The sequence below is a fragment of the Camelina sativa genome, chromosome 20, assembly GCF_030686135.1.
Source record: "Camelina sativa cultivar CO46 ecotype springtype chromosome 20, ASM3068613v1".
Taxonomy (NCBI): domain Eukaryota; kingdom Viridiplantae; phylum Streptophyta; class Magnoliopsida; order Brassicales; family Brassicaceae; genus Camelina; species Camelina sativa.
The window spans coordinates 26,910,742-26,924,459 of NC_141899.1; the positions used below are offsets into that span (position 1 = coordinate 26,910,742).

The window sequence follows — 13,718 nt, forward strand, 5'->3', positions numbered from 1 at the left end:
TTAGTTGCAAATGATAACATATAGAGATTTGTGTAATTTTAAAATATAAAGTCCATTATTATAATTTACAAAATAAAGTTTATTTTAAAGATCGATATATGGTAATTTACAACTGCTTGATGATTTTCATTAAATTTGCAGGAGTAAAATATGTTAAATTTACTTTTTAAATAATTATATTAAACATATTTAGAATATTGATAAATGATATGTTTACATTCCTCATCATTATCGTCTTAAAAAAATAAAGAAAGTAAATATTCTAAAAAAGAAAAAAAAAATCAAGTCGGTTGTATAACATCTCTATAAATATTGATACGCTAATGTGTCAAAGAGTCGTATGCACAACTCTATATGACTTCTAAAAAGATGAATGTTCGTTCTTTTGTTCAGTTAGGCAATCTCAACCCTGCGTTAGACCATCAGAAAATTAGAGTCTGTATCGTAAGACTTTGGAAGTCAATCAAGTCCTTACAGATGGTCTTCGTTGACAGTGATGTAAATTGTAATAAAAAAATTAAAATGTGATGTTTATTTGATATCTCTATAAAAGTTTTAGTAAAACTCGATAATAGCTTTATAACTTCAAATCGTTATATATAGGGTACAAGGATACATGCATCTATTGAAGATGGTTTGGTCAGCAGATTTCAGAACCAACTCACTGTCGGCGAGTCTAAAATAGTTGATACATTCAGCTTAGTAGATTATGATAGCATTTATAAGACAAGTTCTTTGGGATTTAAAATCGTCTTTTATAGAACCAATATCGTGAAACCATGTGATGAATTCCCATTTCGTGTTTCAGAAAAATATTTTCAGAATTTTACTTCTATCTTGGCTGGAGAATTAGACAAGAATGTATTTTTTGGTGAATTGTTAACTTCGTTTTTAGAAGTTAATTTTAAGGGAAAAAAAATTATTAATTCATATGTTTTTTTGTAGATGTAATCGGTCAGATCGTTGGTGTCGGAAATCTTGATAGCGTCAAAACAAAAGGGAAGGATAATTTCAAATTAAGTTTCGATTTGCAAGATTTAACGTATGATTCCTTAATTAATATTCTTTAAAATGAAAATTAGTTTGGAATATCATATCTACTGTTTTATTCTTATTTCATGCATTCGTAATATAGTGGAACCCAGTTAAATTGCACGATGTGGGGTGATCTTGCGAAGGACTTTGATACATAAATAAAAGAACATCAAGATACTGTTGTCGTTTGTGTAATACGATTTGCATGCTTGAAGGAATGGAAAGGTAATTTCTGACTTTCGGAAGAAATCTTAGAGCTTATGATTGTCAAATCTGACTTTGCCAATTAAATCCATGTTACAGGGAATTATAGTATTTCCAATGCGTTCAACTCTACCGACATTCTGATAAATCCAGTTATGACTGAAGTGGACGCGTTTCGAAAGAAGTAAGTATATATTTATATTAAGTATGTATATATATATATATATATATATCCCTTCTAAATTATTCGGCAAGACATGCTATATTCATGTACATATTTTTATTATTATGATAACTTTACAGGTTGCCCACGGATGCTGTTGATTTAATACAACTTGATGATGATCCAAGCCCTCAAAAACCAAAGGTGACACTATATGAAGAGTTTTTCATTATGAACGAAAAGAGTACTATGGACCAAATCGTTTATGCACTTGAGGTAATGTTTCTAAAGAAAAATTGATATCATGAAGCTTAAATTGTTACTGAATACTCTATGGGAGAACAAACGTTTGGTTTATTCTTTACAGGCGCAAACATGTGTGACAATCGCGACAATTTATTCTGTTGAAGTGTTGCCTAAATGGTATTATATTGCCTGTAAACTTTGCAATAAGAAGGTGCAGCCGTATCCACCAGAATCTCAAACTGGAAAAGATTTACTTTATAGTTGTGGAGTTTGTGATGCTGATGTTATGGATGTTGATTACAAGTAAGTTTCACTTAGTCTGTTAAAATGTTTTTTAAGAATTGTGATTTGGAACTTTACGCACATTTTAAGTAATGTCAAACTGTTTAAAAGGTATAAACTCATACTTCATGTTGGGTACGGAAGCTCTCAAAATATTAAGCTGCTCTTCTTTTATGGTCTTGCCCAACTTTTTATTGGAAAAAAAGCAGAAGAACTGGCTTTGGAGAAACCAAAAGTAAGTATAGTAACATTTGAATTCCTTTTGGTTTTAAAATATATAAACAAGTATTGAATCAATTGTTCACCTATGGTCAGGATGATACTGCAGCTATTCCTGGATCTCTCTCTGTTTTAGTAGGGAAGACAATGCTGTTTAAATTTTTATTACAATTGATAATTTAAAGAGTGACAAGTCTGCCTATGTTGTCGAAAAGTTTTGGGAAAAGGATGACATGATTGTCCAATTTGGCAAGATACTAAAGAAAAAAAAATACCCATAATACCATTATGAATTCTATATCTTTTAAATCTCAATGTATATAATTTCAATGTAGGAACTCTATGGAAGGAATGAACTTTCAATTAATTCTTCGGATGTCGACGATCATAAGTTGCAAATCGCACCAGCTGAAACAAGTTTGTCTTCATCTAAGAGAGATCATACAGAAAGCAATGTTGGGTCGAACGGCGGTCATAGCATGAAGACAAGGAAAAAGATCAAAACTGAACCCCAAGATTGAACAATTAACATCACTTCAAAACATGTGATTGGTTTAAATTTATTTTAGACTTTTTCTTGGTTTATTTTTTTAATCAAAAGTTTAAATTATTTTAGACAATTTCAATTGCTTCAAAACATCTTAACGTTTTGGTATTGGTCAAAAATTATTTTAGTCATTTTCTATAATTATGTTAGAAATAAACAAATATGATATTTATATATATAACATGGCATAAATAAAAAAAATACTATATAATCGTTTGGGAAATATGGTAGTTAGTATATCCCTATAGCCCAAAGTAAACTATTTTGAAATAAATCAAAATTCCAAAAATAACGAAAATACGTTAAAAATAAAAGGCCAAATTTAATAGTCTGAATATTCAATACGAGAATTTAGGAAAATGATCATTAACGATTATGTTAACAAAAAAATTTATATTAAAAACTTAATGGTAATTTTGAATATTGTGCTTATTCAATACGAAATTTTATTATTGTACCATGTCAACTAAAAAAAAAAAACTGAACCAATTTTTGAGTTCTTGCTGTTTGACGTAAAAGATAACGCAAAAATCAAGCTTTTACATTATTTTGTATCATTGTAAATTTACACTCACAAGTTTAAAATGTATATGTGCAGAATCATAATGAAACGTCCATCTGGAGTTCGTCGATCCACCAAGAAAAGTTCAGGTGCTGATGAAGATGCACTCCGTTCGCAACTTCAATCAGAACAATTTGTTTTCTTTTGTGAGGATAGCATTCCGGAACCAGTTCAAAAAAAAAACTAGAAAAACCAGAAATAATCAAGATCTTCTGAAGAAAACTCATTGGCGCATCTGAACGTTCAAAATTCCATTGTTAACGGTGAAGATAGTATATTGAAATCAAAGATCAAGAAATCTCAGTTTCATACTTGGATAGAATACAATATGATGACTATCAATGAGTCAATTAACACATATGATAAGGGTGTTTCTGGATCTATCTGGTGTGAGAAGAACAAGATATGGATGCAAAGATCTAACGTGACAAAGGATTGACTTTCGAATATCGTTTTTGAAATTAAATTTAAATTTTACTATTTAATAATAATAACTATTTTTATTTATAATTATGATCATGATGTTCTTATAATTCGTTTTGATTTTTTAAGGCATATTATCACTTTCATATGTTTTTCGAGTGTTGCTTTTGATAACACAAAGAAATTACCTTTATAATAATAATTATGATATGACAATATAGTGGAAAGTTCGTTAATAATATAATGTTATTAATGGAAAATTAAATTATAAGTTGATATAATTTATTTGATATAACAATTATGATATATAATTTAGAACAATATTATTTTAAAAATTAATGGTTCAACTATAATCTGATATTGATATTAAAGATTATGGAAATATAACAAAATAAAATCTTGATAAAGATCAAGAAAGTAAATCTATAAAAAACGTATTAGAGATCTGCATACATAATTAGAAAGATAAATAATATATGTTTAAAAAATTTATCATAAAAGTTAAGAGGATATATAGAAACATATGTCAATATTCGTATATATCAATAATTAGTACATTTTAGTTTACAGAATATATACGCACCGTCTTCTTATATAAACAGACCTAACAGCGAAATTGAAAATAAATAAGAAAGTAAAGGTATAAACTAAAATGGTCAGAATTTCGCAATTATATGAATTCTTGATCGTAGTTTGATTTTCATTTTGTAGATCGCTACACTTGACGTATTATAATGAGACCTTCGAAGATTCCATATCGGAGGAAGAATGTATCGACACATGCCGTCTCTAGAAAATGTACAGACATTTTCAATTCTTTACATTAAGAGATATGTTTTATTCAAAACTAAAAGATCGTACGCAACAACATTGAAATACATGTGTTAGTTCTACGATAAATCTACCTGCTTTTACGAATGCATAGAATTTTCATTATCCTCATCAACATAAGACGGCAAGGTTGAAAAGAATGCAAATACTGAATTCTAAAAGGGCACAAAAGAAGAAAAAAGGTTATATGTTCGGGAAGGAATTTAAAAACTTATATATATATATATATATATATGCTAAATAACTAATCCAATCATTACCTATGATTCGGATACGAACGATGAAAGTGGTTCATTTAGCTCTACTGATGGGATTTCATTCGAGATTAATGATAACGATGCGACATCTAATATGTTTCTTGGCTTTCCTCCTGTAAAAGCTAAGTTACTAAATAATGGTATTACTCGATGCATATCTGATTCGTTATATGATAGTTTTGTAAATATGTATCTAACTAACATATATTTAAAATAATTTTTTTAAAAATATATGTAGGTTATTATGATGATAGGGATCCTTATTTTTTATGTGATAATTGTGGCGCATATATGTGGTATGGAGAACGGGTGAATAAACGGACTAAAAAGGCAAAGCCGGATTTTTCACTGTGTTGCCATCGCGGCAAAGTAATACTTCCTACTTTGAAGACTGCACCTAAAACGTTATTATCGTTGTTTTATAATAACGACGATAGGGGTAAAAACTTCCGCGATAACATATGAGCATACAACATGATGTTTTCGTTCACATTGTTAGGTGGTAAAATTAACCATTCTGTAAATAATGGTAAAGGACCGTATCTATTCCAGATGTGCGGAGAAAACTATCATCGTATTGGTGATATTTTACCAGAGCCTGGGAAGGAGGAACCAATGTTTTTGCAATTATATATACATGACGTATGTAACGAAGTAGCCAATAGAATCTCCGCATTTAGGTAATTATAAATACTGTTAGATACATATATAAATATTATTCATATCTAAAATTATGTTAAATATGTTTAATATTTGTTATATTCTACTAATCATGATTATTATTTAATTGATGTGTTTTGTTGTTGATATAGAACATTTGGATCTTCGGGAGATTTAAGATCTGAGATTGTTGGACTCTTAAGAAAGATGTTTGATAGTAATAACCCGCATGTTGGGGCGTTTTGATCGGCACGTGAAAGATTTAATATGGAGGACGGTAACGAAAGTTTGCGATTATTGTTACCTTCAGAAAGAACTACTGATGCAAGAACTCATAATCTTCCTACAAACAAAGAGGTTGCTGCTTTAATACCCGGAGATTTTACGGCTGGTGTAAATAAACGTGACATTGTTATAGAAAATTGTTCGGGTAATTTACAGAGGATAAGTGAGCTTCATCCCGCATACTTGCCTTTACAATACCCATTGTTGTTCCCTTATGGCGAAGATGGTTTCAGATTAGGCATCGATATAGGGTTCGTGGATACCCGTGTACGTAAAAGAAAAACGGTCACCATGAGGGAATTTTATGCGTATAGAATATTTGAAAGATACGAAGAATCTTCGATTATTGTTATGGCAGGCAAATTATTCCAGCAGTTTTTAGTCAATGCATTCACTACTATAGAATCAAACAGATTGAACTATACTTGGATGAATCAAAGCAAACTCCGAACTGAAAGAGTCGATAAGATAATTGAAGCTGCTGAAAAAGGACATGGAGATCTTTCACAACACGGAAAGAGGATATTTATTCCGTCATCGTTTACAGGTGGAAAGAGATATATGATGCAACATTATCTAGACACCATGGCTACTTGCAAATATTATGGATTTCCTAATCTTTTCATAACTTTTATGTGCAATCCAAAGTAGCCTGAAATCAATCGTTAACTAGAAAGGCATCGTCTTAGTAAAGAAGATAGACCTAATATACGTAGTCGAGTTTTCAAGATGAAACTTGATAGACTATTGGTCCAAGTGACAAAGGAAAAAACTTTTGGTATCGTAAATTCTGGTATGTTTTATAATATTAATTTCTATTATTTATATTAATCTTCATAAAAATGTCAATATATTAATGCTTATTTGTTTTCATATTTTTCAGCCATGTATACAATAGAATTTTAGAAGAGGGGTTTGCCTCATGCGCACATGATTCTGTTTTTACATCCAGACAATAAGTGTTGAAATTCCGGATAAAGAGGTGGATAAGCATTTATACGAAGTTGTTTCTGATGTGATGATACATGGTCTGTGTGGTCCTATGAACAGAGATAGTGTCTGCATGAATAATAGACATTGCACTAAATGTTTCCCAAAACCATACATGGATAATACTATTGCCGACGATGCTAATTATCCAATATATAGACGACGAAACGATGGCAGAGTTGTGGAAAAAAAGGGTTTTCAATATGATAATAGTTACGTTATTCCCGATAATCGTTATTTGTCACTCCGTTTTCGTGCTCATATTAATGTTGAATGGTGCAATCAGACACGTTCAATAAAGTATTTGTTCAAGTACATCACTAAAGGTCCGGACTATATTAGAGCCAAGGTAGGATAAAAAGATCAGGACAATGAAATTAAAAAGTTTTTCAATTGCATGTAACAGTTTATTCAATCTCTCAAACATTTTCATATTTATTTTTATTTTTTATTTTTAAAAATGTATCAAACTAATTCAATCTCTTTTTTAGATATGTATCTGCATGTGAGGCTTCTTGGCGAATTTTTGCATTCCCGATTTGTTATCATACTGCAGCCATAGAAAAACTCTTGTTTCATCTTCCAGGACAAGAATTGGCTATTTACAACGAGGACGATCCAATAGAAGATGTATTGCACCGTACAACAAATAGAACATCTAAATTTTTGGGCTGGATGGAATGCAACAAGATTTATCCCCAAGCCAGCAAACTCACATATGCTGAATTTCCATCAAAATTTGTGTGGAATAGGAGAGAAAAACTTTGGAAGCCAAGGTCAGAGAAACGGAAAAGTTTTGCAATAGGCAGGATTACGTACGTACCACCTTCTGTAGGACAAGCCTATTACTTGCAAGTTTTGCTTAATAAAATTCCAGGACCAACAAGCTTTGACTATTTAAAAACAGTCAAAGGTGTTCTTTATAAGGATTTTCAAGAAGCTTGCTATGCATTGGGATTACTTGATGACGACGGGCTCAAATAGAAAATATATGTTTAACTGAGATAGAGCTTATGTTGCGATCTAATGGTACATCCCTTACGGCCTTCGAGAAGATGCCTAAACCAGATGATAGTATAATGAACACAGGTGTTAATAGGCTTATCGCAGATGTGAGAATATATAAACCTCATAAACAACAGGAATTGTACGATAAGTTGTTACCTATGCTAACTGATGAGCAGAGACGTGTTTATGAAGAAATCATTCACTCCGTGAATCACGAGAAAGGTGGTATGTTTTTTGTCCATGGTTTTGGTGGTACTGGGAAAACATTCATACGGACTATTCTTGGTGCTGATATAAGGTCTAAAGGTAATATTGTTCTGAATGTTGCTTCAAGTGGTATAGCTGATTTGCTTTTGGAAGGTGGTAGAGCGGCTTATTCAAGATTTGGTATTCCAATCAATCTTAATGAATATTCCGTGTGTACGATCGATGACGAATCTGATCTAGCAGATTTAATTAGAGAAGCAAAGCTCATAATATGGGACGAGGCTCCAATGATGAACAAGCTTTGTTACAAAACTTTGGATAGGAGTTTGAAAGATATCATGAGATGTGACAAGATTTTTGGAGGTAAAGTTGTTGTGTTAAGAGGTGATTTTAGATAGATACTACATGTTATTACGGAAGGAGGAAGAGTAGCGACAGTTTTAGCATCTATCAACTCATCTGTTCTTTGGAATAGTTGTAAAGTTCTTAAACTTACCAAAAATTTGAGACTTCGCAAGGCACGTAATAGTATGGATGCAGGTGCTCTCGCTACTTTTTCAAAGTGGCTTCTTGATATCGGGGATGGCAAAATCAACGAGTCAGATAGTGGGGATGTAGAGATACAAATTCCGAATGATTTATTAATTAATACAAGTGGAAATCCTATTGAAGCAATAGTTAAAGAAATCTACGGTGGACATTTCGCAAGTAGGACTGATCCAAATTTCTTTAGTCAAAGAGCTATTCTAAGTCCAAGAAATGATGATGTTGATAAGAATATCAATTTATGATTACCAAGCTACCAGGTATGCAAATAAGATAGGATATGATATTTTCTTTAAAAAAAATACTAATATTAAAACCATATCTAAAATTCTTACATTTTCTTAATTACAGGTGAAGAGAGACGATATCTTAGCTCTGATAGTATTGAAACGCCAGATACAAGCAAACATGATGATATGATCTACACTTAGGAATTCCTAAACAGTATACGAGTTTCTGGACTGCCAAGCCATGTTTTGACGTTGAAAATAAGAGCACCTGTCATGTTGCTAAGGAATATAGATCCTAAAAGAGGTTTGTCTAACAGCACGAGGCTAATTATTACTCAGATGGCCAATCATGTAATCGAAGCAAGAATCGTGACAGGAAAAAAGGTTGGTGATAGAGTACTTATCCCTAGGATGTATGTTAGTCCACCTTATGCAAAGTTCCCCTTTCGTATGAGGCGACGACAGTTTCCTGTTACCGTGGCGTTTACAATTACTATAAACAAGAGTCAAGGTCAGACGCTAGAACATGTTGGATTGTTTCTACCAAAACCGGTTTTCACACATGGACAGCTTTATGTTGCCTTCTCACGAGTCACAATCAGAAAAGCATTGAAAGTGTTAATTACAGATAAAGATGGGAAATGCCAGAATAAAACACTTAATGTTGTTTTCAAAGAGGTTTTTGAGACTGTATAATTATGGTTTGTAATTGGATAATTGTTTTGGATATTTAGATTTGAACTTTAATTTCTCTCTTTAAATTAAAAAAATAGAGATTTTAAACATTTTATAATTTTTTGCTAAGAACATTTTACTTCTTTTTAAAGTCAGATATAGACTGTCCCATTGGAGAAAACCATTTTCAAAAACTTCTTATTCTATTTTAATTATGAAAAATAGATAGAAACAATATAAATGGTCTAAGTACATATTATTACAATTTCCACATATTATAATTAAATAAGTTACAATAATGTTTTTTGCAAATGTATAGTTTCGTTGTATCATAAAATGTATGTTTTAATTATAAACTCTTAGGTACATTGTAATAATAAATTAACATCATATATGCTGACTATAAAAAATATCTTTAATCTGTAATTATAATCATAATAATAAATATTAAAAATGTTAAATATTCAAAAAAAATATCAGACACTAAAACGATTAAGACGCAACGCTACGTTTAATCGTGACTGTTTGTATTCTTACAAATCCGGAATCCCCTTTTCGTCTTTGATAACAGAGAAGAAACAGGAAGAAACCCTAATTTGGTAAAATCATGATAATCAATTATCCCTATTATAGTAAAAGAGAAGTACAACTTTAGCATCGGACAAAAATGCCCCTGACGCCAACAAATGAAACCATCTACGAAAAGGGCAGATTTGACTTTAGTGTTCCTTCAATCGGGTTATTTCATTTGGGCTTCAAAATATGGGCCACCAAAAAATACCAAAGATATACCAAAGACATTTAACATACCAAACACATTTAACAACGAGATTAGAGATGAAAAAGGTTGTTTTCCATAAATGTTAGAGGAGAAATCTCATCAATATAGTAAAAAGATTTTCAAATACTAATTTACCTGTCTATCACTATATTCTAATCCAGAAATCTCGCTATACAACCGCATCAATATATTAAAGAGATAACAAATTCTAATCCAGAAATCTCGCTATACAACCGCATCAATATAGTAAAGAGATACCTATCAATATAGTAAAGATATATCTATCTCGGTTGCAAATTTGGAAAACAAACATAACTGCTCTTTAGATTTCCTAATCGATGTCTACTAAAAATCAATCAATAATTAAAGATTTCACGTAAAATCAGCCAATCATTACGCTATACAATCTCTACAATCTAACAAAAAAAGATAGAAATCATGAACAACATCACTACGTTTATGTTTATGGTAAATATATATTTGGAGAATATTTGGAGAATATACCCTAAAATGTTCATAAGTTCATCCTTCCTATAAATATAACTGTATTATTCAAGAGCCTATTCACCATACCTTAAAGCTTCATTCTTCTCTCTTCTAGCAAACCTTCTCCAATGGCTGCCGAAAATATTTCTCCTTTCACATATTTACTAACAATCAGAGCCGGCCCAAAGGCCAAGCTCATGAAGCATGAGCTTGTGGCCTTATTTTATGCTATGTATTTTATATACAACTTTCGGCCTTGCTTTCCAAAAAATATGTTTAGTCTAGTGGCATTTGTCTATGTTAGTTAGAATGAGTGCATGGGTTCGAGTTTTACTATTAGCAAAACAGCTCTTTTATTTTAATTTGATTGTGGCCTTTATTAACTTAGAGACGGCTCTGATAACAATCAAACCATTCAAAACAGGCTGGAGAATTCAAGTTAAAATTATTCATTCTTGGAAGCAATACACGGCCTTTACCGGAGAGACTATAGAAATGGTCTTAGCTGATATTTCTGTAACATTTCTGAACTTTCCTGCATTTCATTTCATACAAATATATTGATATGATTATTGTTTTCTAATTTTTACTCTTTCTTTTAAAACAAGGGTACCCTCATTCATGCAACGCTAAAGAAACCACAATGGGGAAAATTCCAGAGACTGATCAACAGTGGAAACTGGATAATCATTGATACTTTCTCATTGACTAAATCAGTGGGAAAATTCAGAGTTGCGAACCATGTTTATCGTATGACTCTGATCAACAGTACATCTCATTTGATATCTTGCAGTTTATTGGAAACCAAATTAAGCAACACGTTTCTATTCTTCTAAATTAAAGAATCTAACATGTTTTAATTTAACAACAACTTATATGACTGATACTACGATGTCTTGATATATATGCTTTAATCACATTCTAATTTCTTGCACATGTACTGCATAAAATATATAAATATATAATATGTCAATTAATCATATACAAAATATTGGAAATATATCAAGCATGGTTGGATGTAGCTGTACTCAAACTTTCCAAATCTGAATTGGATACATATAATTGTATCGGACAAGATTATAGACATATGAAATCGAAACTGTATAATGAGAAGCAACCCGGAATAAAAAGCAACTTACCAACCCAATTGAATTGATTTATTGTTTCGGAAAACTAATTGGGCGAAGCTGAATCAATCCGATTGAAAATTTTGACAACCCCATAAACCCACCCGAGTGCTTCGTTTAATTGGTTGTGTAAACATTTAGAATTTGACTGGTTTATGAAAAGGATTTGAAAGATTGAATAAGTAATGATTTTAGTTAAACTCTGTAAGTTAGGGATCTAAGGTTGATGAATGGAAGATGAAGAGGAAACGATGAAAACAGGTGTGTTTGATCGAAGAAATGTATAAAAAATGTTTTATTTACCTGTTAATAAAAAATAATCAAATTTTCCCCCAAACATAACAAAATTGCCCCAACGGGCCAATGAAACCCAAATCAAAAAACTCAGCAAAATTAGACGCAGACCCAATCTTTTAAGGTGTAGCAATAACAAATTATTGCCCAAATTATGAGACTTAAAAACTAAAACACATTTTCAAAAACTACTACTATAAGTCATATACATATTGTTATATTACACTATTAAAAACCACAATTGTACTTAAAACTAGGTTTTCACCCGCGGTACACCGCGTGACAAAATTATAAATTATTTTATTTTAAAGAATAATTTTTAATTTATTTATTTTTCAAATTCCTAATTAATTAACTTTATCTAATTAATTTATAATTTTGTTTAGAATATTTTTTCTCCTTCTTATGTTTTATATAGTTTATAACCTAATTACATTAAATTTGTTATTAGATAGAATATAAAATTTTAAAATACTTAGTTTTGTTTTCAACAATTAAACAGAGGTATATATGCCTATATGGTATGTTAGTGTATATTTTTATGTGTATACAATTCTTTTTTTTTAGAATATTAAGAATATGTTGTAGTATGTGTAATATTTTGTAGTTCATACACGAAATAATTTATAAGTTAATTTTGTAAACTATGACTATAAATCTATAGTATATGAAATAAACTAATAGTTTTAGTGTTGGTTCTATAGTCCAAATCCGCCATGCTAGGCGGATCACGCAACATGCTCAAATATTTTTAATCCACAAAAACTCATCATACAATACCCGTGAAAGTAAAATATAGTATGTGAGGTTAAAAATCACTTTTTATCAAATCAATTTTTCAAATTTTTAGGGGTGAACCTCTTCATTTACCTCCTTATAAAATAAGGAAATAAAATTTGTATACATTTGAAATTATGTTTGTTACCTTTTAAAACATGTAGTTTTTGTAAAAAAAAATGTAATATAGGTAGAATTAATTTCTTTATTAAATAAATTATTTAATACCAATGGCATCCCTATAAATAAATGCCAACTTCAGGATTTATTTTATAAATGTCTCCAAAAATGTATATATAGATTATTTATATACAATAATATTTGACAACTACGTATTATTTAAATTATTATTTCATAATAATTATATCCCGTCTCTTTATATCACTACAAGAAAACACGGGTTTTGCGACTACGATCGTCGACTATACACATAGTCGTTAAATTTAGCGACCATTTACCCACTAATTTGCGACTGTTTTATGACTAATCAAACATAGTCACTATTTAGTCGCTAATTAGCGACTAAACGAGTTTGTCACTATTTTAGTCGCTAAATGGCGACTATTTTGCGACAGTTACGGCGAGTCGCAAAGCTTAGTCGCAAAATAGTCGCTAATTAGCGACTAAAAGGTAGTTGCTTGTGTAGTCGTAAATTTGGCGACTATTTTGCGACATTTTCGGCGGGTCGCAAAATTTAGTCGCAAAATAGTCGCTAAAAGTTGGTTTAAAAACATGTTTTTAACATTCGGAGTAGGTGTACCTATATTTGGTGACTACGTAATATAGTCACTTTTTAGTCGCTAATATGCCTATATAGACTGAGCTCACCAATCGTTCTACTCACTCACAGCAACACAAGAAAAAAAAAATGAGATCATAGAGA

At 30.9% G+C, this 13,718-nt stretch overlaps 1 protein-coding gene across 1 annotated transcript; it reads left to right on the forward strand.

The window, feature by feature from the left end:
* The first annotated feature begins 369 nt into the window (after positions 1-369).
* On the forward strand, positions 370-2,670 carry LOC147919428 (uncharacterized). The gene is made up of 7 exons (XM_087503965.1): positions 370-498; positions 1,251-1,260; positions 1,339-1,423; positions 1,543-1,678; positions 1,770-1,951; positions 2,042-2,165; positions 2,485-2,670. The coding sequence occupies exons 1-7, from the start codon at positions 370-372 to the stop codon at positions 2,668-2,670; spliced, it is 852 nt and encodes a 283-aa protein (XP_087360091.1).
* Positions 2,671-13,718: the final 11,048 nt, after the last annotated feature.

Excerpts from the sequence above, each read along its gene's own strand:
- LOC147919428 (XM_087503965.1), top strand. The coding sequence starts at position 370 with ATGAATGTTCGTTCTTTTGTTCAGTTAGGCAATCTCAACCCTGCGTTA. Across the intron at positions 1,679-1,769 it reads AAATCGTTTATGCACTTGAG|GCGCAAACATGTGTGACAAT; the intron begins GTAATGTTTCTA and ends TATTCTTTACAG. Across the intron at positions 2,166-2,484 it reads TGGCTTTGGAGAAACCAAAA|GAACTCTATGGAAGGAATGA; the intron begins GTAAGTATAGTA and ends ATTTCAATGTAG.